Below are 8,660 nucleotides of genomic sequence, written 5' to 3'. Positions count from 1 at the left end.
ATTCTTCTTGTGAAATGTCTGCCAGCAACATCTCTGGGATGACCATAGGGAAACTGACAAAATAGTAGAGGGTAGCTATCTGCCCAGCTCTAGTGCTTTCAAGCTTATTATAAATCTAAAGGTTTCTGTCTTTTATCTGGGAACAATATGGTCTGAAGTTGGTTAGAAACCCTTAATAGATATCTAGGTAACAGGGGGTGTAGCAACCCTCTTTGCCTCCAACAATATTAACCACAGCAGCTGGGATTGTTGCTTTTATAGTAACACCTTGGGAGCTCTATCAGAGAAATATTTCCTTTTCCTCTGTAACTTAGGTCTTCCAGACAAGGCCTATCCCCTGATCTCCCATGATATTCCATGATTTCCCTTGGGGACTAAGACATCTCACAATGGATCCTCAGTGGGCAACAAACAATATTCAAATCACATCACATTTTAAATCTCAATTTAATCCAATAAGAGTTACCGGAGATTTAAGCAGTCTCCCTGCAGTTCCTAAAGTCTCCAAGTCAGCTGTAAAAAGCTTGACAAAGCCGGTAGGTTTTTATGCTTCTCTCTCAATCCACCAAGGGTCTCATTCCAACACTTTAGTGTCCTAGTAATTAAAATTAAAGGGTCCCCGGGGCAGACATATCACCACCCTCCATAGGGCTTCCCACTCACTCTCAGCTTCTTCTCAAATCTTAAAGGCTCCCTACTCGTATTTCCATTTTTGCACTCAAGGAAACAAAGAGAAGTTAGATCAAGACCCGTGCTTTACAAGATAGCAGCTCAGGATGTGCTTGCCTGTCCTCCCGCCATGGTCTATGCTGTTCCTTTTTAAAGCTTTCTCCCAGGACCATTGCTGTTAAGTAGTGTTAGCTAGGTCAGAGACTTGCTGCAGAGATACAGACTGTGGGACAGAAGAGTGGGACTGGGAGGTGGTGGCTGCTAAAGCGCTCAAAGTGTGCCTATGTCTGGGCAAAGGGAGATCCTGAGAGTGGCTTCAGACCACTAACATGCCCTCTCGGGGAGAAGGAAAAGGACAGAGATAGATCAGTGGGTTCCCAGAGGTCGCTGTCAGACCCCTAGGCGAGGATAGGTCATCTAATAGTACCTTTCTGAAGGTAGAGCCTGCGGAGGCTACGTTCTAGGCCCCGCCCACTCATGCTCGCTCCACCCCACCTCGGCGCGCGCAGCTGAAAGTGAAAGAGCGCTCAGCTTTTCGGCGCTCGCTCTTTCTGGTCTGGTCTCCCGCGCTTGCCTGGTCTAGGCTGTGGCCCGGTGGCTGGCGGGATGGAGGAGCCGCAAGCCGCCGCGGACGTGTCGCTTCACAACTTCAGTGCGAGGCTGTGGGAGCAGCTCGTCCACTTTCATGTCATGCGGCTAACGGACTCGCTCTTCCTGTGGGTGGGGGCAACGCCGCATCTACGCAACCTCGCTGTGGCCATGTGTAGCCGCTTCGTGAGTGTGGGCGGGGCCTGGATAGAAACTGGGGTGGGCCAGGAACTTGGTGGGGAACTGGGGGCGTGGCCTAGCTGTAGAGGGGTCGGGGGAGGTACGAGTGGACCCCAAGGGAGAGGGTCCGGGTAGAGAGTGGGAGCTGCTGAGGAGGGTTGGGGAGAAGTGAGGCTGGCAGCTTGTGGCTCTGAGGGACATTCTTAAAGGCTTCAGCGCATCCCCCTGTCCTTTCCTGGACATTTCAGGCAGGAGTCCCCTAGGGCTGCTTCTTGACTTGGGGAACCCTGGAGTCAGACCACCTTAAAGGGAACTCAGCCTAGTCCCTGAACTCTGAGTTCCCCAGAACATCTGCTCTCCTTGCACCAGCCTGTCATCAGGCAGTTTTCTGCCACACCTACGTTTAGACGACTTTTATACTGGACTTGGAACTTAGATTTGAGCATCTGATAGGTACTTGACCGACAAAGTCAAGAACAAACTTTCTTTCCCCTTCACCTGGTGGCTTTTCATCCCTATATGGGCGACTCTGCCTATTCTGAGTACTTTCTGGCTGTCCTTGGCCTAGTGCTCTCTGACTGTCCATGGCCCACGGTTCATGTGCCCAGAACCTCCCGATCTCAATGGCTGGGGATTGAATCTAAGGCCTTGCATGTGTTCTGCAAGTGCTTCACCAGTGAGTTAAACTGCCTCTCCTTGTCTCTTCTTTGAACATATTGGATGACAGACTTACCCATACACTCCTATGAGCTCACTTGTGTGTGGGCACATGCTTATGTACTTGCATACATATGCACCCAAATTTAGGAACGTGCATGCACGTATGTATGCATACCATACACACTACATAGAAGCAAAAAATAAAACAATAAGATAGGTTGGGGATTGCCATTTCTCTGATAAAAACACTTCGAGATGAATTCAGAGCATGATCCTGAGTGATTCCCGCGGGGCCTGTTGTTTCTTAGTGTTCTTCCCTGCCCAGTCACTCTTGCAATGTTGACCTCTGAAGTTTTAGTGTTCCAAGGTGAGGTTTGTGTCTAGTGCCTCTCAGGCTGCTCATTAAGTCACTTGGAGATTGCTTGAGACCCTCTTCAGGGAGTCCTAAGTTATAGCCAGTCAGGTAGTAAGGACTTAGAATGTAATCATGCTTTACTGAAACATGGCCACATCTGTCGTCAATGCAGTTAGAGAATATGGCAGCCTTTGTGCTTGGCAGGGCTGAACAAGTACTACGAGAGAGCTTGTGGCCGCTGACACCTATATTATTTACGTTGTGATCATTCATGGTAAAGGTGTGCTGGTCCATGGAGGACAGTATCAAAGATGGAGTGTTCTCCCTCTCTTACCTGCAGACCTGTTATATCCACAGCAAACTTTGGAGAACAGAAATCACAGGATGAAGTTTCTTCTCTAGCTGGCCTGACTGGATATTATCAGTGGTTTTGGTACCCAGAAGGGGTGATGCCGAGTCAAGCCAGCCTGAGGATGGCTTGTCTGGGATGTAAGGTGTTCCTGATCTATGACAGGGAGTTGAAGGAGGTGCTCCCATCTTAGCAAATGTGTCCTTGAACTTGTGTCTACTGAGAAACGAATATCCTATTTGATAGTGATGAATTATATTAAGAACAGTAACAAGATGGGGCTTAAAATTTTATTTTTGGTACAATAAAGCCAGCTGGCAAGGTAGATTTACTTCAGGAGGCTTAAGTGTAAATACTGTATATTTCAGCTAAATGTTGAATTAAGAGTCTATAAACAGCAAGTTTATGATTATATTTTTGTATCTTTTTCAAACAAAAAAAGAGACAGAAATAGAATAACTTTCTGCTGTTCTTTTTTTTATTATTATTAAATCTTGTTTGATATATACCTGAAGAAATTCTGAAAGGGACTTCAAGTTCTTAAGAGATGAGTTATATGGTCTCCGCCACCGTGTCTGGGAGATGTTTGATCAGTTTAGTTGTTTCCACCTGGACAGTGAGGCCAGCGTATCACACTCCCTCGCAGGTTAGCGAGAAGGCCTTTGCCTCTTCCAACAGCTTTTCCTCCCCTTTTTCTGTGCCAGACATTGAACCCTAGACCTCCTGCACGCTAGGCAAGCACACTACTGTGTTATACTTCATTGTCCCTTAGCTAAACAAGATCGGTCGGCCATTTCATACAGGGCTTTAATGTTGCTCTTTGGATGCTGATATATGGTGTCTTTTCAAAGCTCCAAGTCATTTACTAAATTCAGAAGTTCACACAGCATTCAGGGAGCAAGAGCTGTGTTCTTGTAGGCTTTCCTGAGGAAGGCGTGCAGGTTGCTTCTCAGCTGGGGAACAGGACCAGGCATCTAGACTCCGATCGCATTTCTTGCTGACGGCTTACTGAGTTTGTTTGGCTTCCCTCCTGGTTGGAATGCCCTTCAGCATACTTTGGAGTTTGTAACATGAAAACAATCCCTGTATGTGAAATCGGTCTTAGAATCCAGCCCATTACAGGTGGCTTCTGTTTGCCCTAGTTCTACTATCTCTTCTGTGTCTGGGTCATCTAGCTCGGCTGTTGACAAATGCCTGCCACTTGGGATACTTTATGTCCTTTTCTTGTGTGGAACCCAAAGCTGCCTGGCTGGCCCAGCAGGAGAATCTACAGTAAACTCTTTGTTCTCTTCTTTAGGATTCCATCCCTGTGTGCACCTCCCTTTTTGGAGACACTTCTGATACGACTTCCACCGGCCTTGCTCAGCGTTTAGGTACGTGCCCAAGGCTAATGCTTTGACCCTAGCCAGATGTGACCCACTGTTTTCATGTCCTAGGGTAAATGCCCTCAGAAGTGAAGGATCTTCATATGAGCGATGGCTGCCTCATTACCATTGGAAGCTGACTTCTGTCCTTTGGTCTTTTTATGGGACACCTCTGCATTGACCTGTCTCAACTGTCTCAGCGTCGTCACAGTGACAGGGGGCTTTCAGGAACTCTCGCCATCCTTCTCAGCTCACCTTTTCAATCCACAAGCTGATTATATCCTGTCAGTGAGTGTAGTGTCTCCTCGTGGGGGAGAGTGAATCCTGCTCTGAGGCAACTTCTCGGGGTGGCTCCCTGGACCTCATGACAATGTCTGTGGAGTCCGTGGTAGATGTCACTACTGCAGGAGACTGTTTCTCGGTCTCAGTATGACAGGCGGAGAGCCTGATAAAGTGAATGCGGAGTGGCTGTTTAGCAAAGAGTGTGAGATTGAAGGCTCCCTCCTTCCACACGTGCCTTTTTTAAAAATTACAAAGACTCAGGTGATTTAGGTTAGAATAGCTTGTATTCTGTGATCTCTAGCACCAGTTGACCACAGTCGGAATGGACAGGATGCCCTCAACAATGGCTCAGTCTTTGTGTATTCCAGCATCTCTAGTCATTTCTGAGCCCAGTAGTCTCAAGGTCCCACCAAATCTTTGCTAAAGGGATGTAGAGGGAAAGAGCCAAGTTCTCTGTTTTGAGAAGCTCATATTTCAGTTGTGTTTGGAATTGTTCAAAGAAAATTGTGTTATCTTTACCAGTAGTAACTCTGTCACTTTTAGTCACCTATTCATGAGCAGCTACCACTTAACCCAGGGGGAACACCACCAATTTAGGAATACCCCAGACTTGTCAGAGGTCAGGGAGAACGGAGGACATAGGAAGTTTCAGGTTCCTTCTCTAGCCTGGAAACAGACTCATGAGCTGTTTTGGAAATGAATTTCTGCTGAGCCTGTATCAAGGCTTCTAGTTTTTGCTCTTTCCCTTCTGTGTTTACATTTTATTCCCACTGAATAACATGAAAGTCAGTTGGGGACGTGATGCACCTTTGCTTCTAAGGGCTTCCTTGTGTGTTTTTAAACTCAGAAGTGCTAACACACTTATGTCAAGATTATTGTGTGCTCTTGTCTACTAAGAATTGAGGGAAGTGGACATATGTATGGAAGCAGGATGCTAAGTTTGGGTTGCAGTGACAGTCCCTGGTAGAGAAGGGTGCCATGAATAAGTTTTTTTAATTAAAGAATTTTTAATGTGTATATGTGTATGTCTGAGTGTGAGTTTGTGCCCATGACTGTAGTGCCCATGGAAGCTGCAGATAGTTATAGGTAGTTATGGGCCATCTGACGTTGGTACTGGGAACGAAACTCCAGTCCTCTTCAAGAACTGTATGTGTTTTTAATTGCTCAGCCATCTCTATAGCCCCTAAGTTATAACCCAGGCTGCCCTCAAACCCTTCATGTTCCTGTCCCCGCCTTTTCAACATATCTTACTAGAGTGTGCTACCAAAGATTTTATACCAAAAAATGCAAAGTTGTCTCAAGAGTATCCATGAGCTTGAGATTTGATACCTGGTTTTATGCAAAGTGCTTCTCAGTAACCCAGTGACCTGTCGTGGCTGCTGACATCTTTGAAAGGTCTGGCGCTTCACCCGCTCAGGTTAGGGACTTGCTCAGCAAAGCCCTAGGCTGACTGGTCTCTTGGGCTTGGACAAGTATCAGTAATCTATCATCATAATAAAGATAGAGATGTTCTGCAGTGACACCTTCTATGGAAGATAAGAGCAGACCAGGTAAGCACTGGGTGACAGGGTTCTCAGTGGCCATGGAAACTTGCATCACAGCTCTGCGTGTATGAGGAGACCCTGAGCTCTGGTCCCCTTTCAGAGCAGAGATGGGTTTGGAAATTGAGTCAGACTCTGTGGCCCCCTTAACAGTTAGACCAGCGGCTCTCAACCTTCCTAATGCTGTGACCCATTAATACAGTTCCTCATGTTGTGGTGACCCCCGACTATAAAATTATTTTTGTTGCTACTTCGTAACTATAATTTTAGAGAAGAGCTGTGTCTCAGTTCCTGAGACCACTGGAAATATGTGCTTTCTGATGGTTGCAGTTCACAGATTGAGAAATGGTGAATTAGACTGATTGGAAGTACACTACAGTGGGCCCCTGTTGGGAAAGAGGAACTCCATGCCACTGCCACTGAGAAGACAGACTAAGCACAGTGTGATTTTACGGTCTCCTTCTGGTTCGTCTTGGTAGATCTCACTGTCTTGCCACACTTGACTTGTTCTCAGATCGTTGTCTAACTAGCAATTCCCACCCTAAATAGATGGATGGGATTCTCTGGGCACACTGCATGCAAACTCATGGCAGTTTCTGCTAATTGTGGCTATAGACCATCGTAAAGCACTGCTTCCTCTGGTGACCCAACAACTGCTTTGGTCCAGATGTGCTCCTCCCCTTCCTCCTCTTCCTCCCCTCCTCTTCTTCTTTTTCCCTTTGTTGAATTGGTTGGCCTAGAGCTCAGGGTTAGCTTCCCATCTCTGCCTCCTAAATGCTAGGATTTAGGATTATAGCATGACTGGCTACATCCCTTCATCAGTGCATGTTTTTACATTCCTTTTTTTAAAAAAGAAAAAACAGGCCAGGCATGGTGGCATATGCCTTTAATTCCAGCACTCAATATAGCAGAGGCAGGTGGATCTCTGAGTTCGTGGCCAGCGTGGTCTACAGAGCTAGTTCTATGACAGCCAGGGCTATACAGGAAAATGCTTTCACCAAAAGTTAAGCCTCCTCCCAAATACAACAAAACAAACCCAAGTTTTATTGAGGTGTATTCATATGCTACAGTCCACCCAGCTATCCTCAGGGCAAAGGCAGCACATTAGCTGCCTAGTCCATGGAATATTCCCCAATACCCCTTTATCTAAAAGCAAACAATCCCCAAATAAACCAGATACACAGTCTTGGATATCTAATAAAGAAAATAATTAAAGGGGTCTTTGAGATTCAGAGGCCTTAAACTACCTTAGATTTACAAAGCCTCTGTAGAGTAGAAGTTTCCAGATACTCATGTGTGGTCACCTGAGAGCGTTTTAGCATCGACTGCTAGCCCCAACACCATGATCTTTCACCTGTAAGAGTCTGGAGCCCAAAGAGGTTTTGGGCTGTGGTAGATCAGCAAAAAGACTGACGCTTGAAGGTAGCTTTGTCTCTGTCCTCTCGGATACCCTGCTGGTACTGCAGGTAAGAATTGCAGAGGCTGGACAGAATCACCACATGGATGAAGCTTGGTGTCTTCCACAATAGGCTTTAGTCATGGCATTGTGGCTGCCCTAGCCTTACTGCCTGCCTTTCTGCCTGCAAATGGGGTGAGGTCACTGGAATAGAGAGGGGATTGATGTTTTCATGGGTGAGTAGTAGTTTCTACCTCTGCTCTGGGCATGGGTAAGGTGAAGGGAAGGAAAAGTCAGGCCACCGCCAGTCATTGTTGAATGACACACACTGGTTTGGGCTTGCTGCTTGCTTCTGTTCGGGGAGGGCACTGCCTTCCAGATGTGGGTGCAGCTGAGCTTCATTATTGGAGTTTGGTCAATGCCTCACCGTTTTATTGGTTCTAGAAAATGTACACTCACACATATGCATATATACAAGTATGTACATGCATAGAATATACACTTCTAGAAGGAGAGAGAAAATTATAGAGGTGGGTGGTAGTGATAGAGAACTGCAGTATTATTATTATTATCATCATCATCATCATCATCATCATCATCATCATCATCATCATCATCATTATTTGAAATAACAAAATCCCCAAGTCTCCAAAGAGTAGAGTAGAGGTATCCAGATACTAGTGTGTGGTCACCTGAGAGCGTTTTAGCACTGACTGCTAGCCCCAACACCAGGATGGCCAGACTGCTGTTCTTACTAAGGCTTGTACTTAAATCCCCTGTTCCAGAGCCTTGCTAGGGCTAGGTTCCTTTTGCATGTCCAGCCCTTGAGGAGTCTTCTCCAAACCCTTTCCAAGCAGCTCCCCAGCTCTGGGCAGGTTTGTGGGACACAGGACACGTGGTATCTCACTTGCAGCTCTCAACATGCTTTTTTTGTTTTAGCCAGGAAGACCAGCAAACAGGTGTTTGTCAGCTACAACCTCTCCAATACAGACAGTAACTTCACGTTACTCGTAGAAAACAGGATTAAAGAAGAAATGGAGACCTTTCCGGAAAAGTTCTGAGCAGCAGAAGGAAGTGTTTGTAACTTGTATATAAATTACATGGAAATAAACAGGTTGTTTTTGTCCTCAGGCTGCAAATTACTTTATTTTAAAAGGGTTCATTTCATGGGCTTTCTCCTGTACCTCTGGGTGTCAGAAGCCTCAAACTGATGGCATGGGGAAGCAAGAAAAGGGAGCAGACAACACACACTTCCCACCTGTCCGTGCTAGAGAAA

The 8,660-nt window shown here is 46.2% G+C and overlaps 1 protein-coding gene across 3 annotated transcripts; it reads left to right on the top strand.

Moving 5' to 3' along the window:
- The first annotated feature begins 1,116 nt into the window (after nucleotides 1-1,116).
- Nucleotides 1,117-8,516, top strand: Psmg4 (proteasome assembly chaperone 4). 3 transcript variants are annotated; one of them, XM_006253847.5, is made up of 3 exons: nucleotides 1,117-1,443; nucleotides 4,099-4,174; nucleotides 8,328-8,514. In XM_006253847.5, the coding sequence occupies exons 1-3, from the start codon at nucleotides 1,276-1,278 to the stop codon at nucleotides 8,396-8,398; spliced, it is 315 nt and encodes a 104-aa protein (XP_006253909.1). In that variant the 5' UTR covers nucleotides 1,117-1,275; the 3' UTR covers nucleotides 8,399-8,514. The 3 variants fall into 3 exon arrangements, with proteins under 3 accessions (XP_006253909.1, XP_038952014.1, NP_001123351.1); NM_001129879.2 differs by having other exon boundaries at nucleotides 1,174-1,443; nucleotides 8,324-8,516; XM_039096086.2 differs by lacking the exon at nucleotides 4,099-4,174 and having other exon boundaries at nucleotides 8,324-8,514.
- The last annotated feature ends 144 nt before the right edge of the window (nucleotides 8,517-8,660 follow it).

This window comes from Rattus norvegicus, chromosome 17 (genome assembly GCF_036323735.1).
Source record: "Rattus norvegicus strain BN/NHsdMcwi chromosome 17, GRCr8, whole genome shotgun sequence".
NCBI classification, from domain to species: Eukaryota; Metazoa; Chordata; class Mammalia; order Rodentia; family Muridae; genus Rattus; species Rattus norvegicus.
This window is presented reverse-complemented; position numbering and strand designations above follow the sequence as displayed.

What these genes read in the sequence shown, in the direction of transcription:
- Psmg4 (NM_001129879.2), top strand. Translation starts at nt 1,276, where the DNA reads ATGGAGGAGCCGCAAGCCGCCGCGGACGTGTCGCTTCACAACTTCAGT. An exon ending in TGGCCATGTGTAGCCGCTTC is followed by an intron (nt 1,444 to 4,098) that starts GTGAGTGTGGGC and finishes TCTCTTCTTTAG; the next exon opens with GATTCCATCCCTGTGTGCAC. An exon ending in CGGCCTTGCTCAGCGTTTAG is followed by an intron (nt 4,175 to 8,323) that starts GTACGTGCCCAA and finishes TTTTTGTTTTAG; the next exon opens with CCAGGAAGACCAGCAAACAG.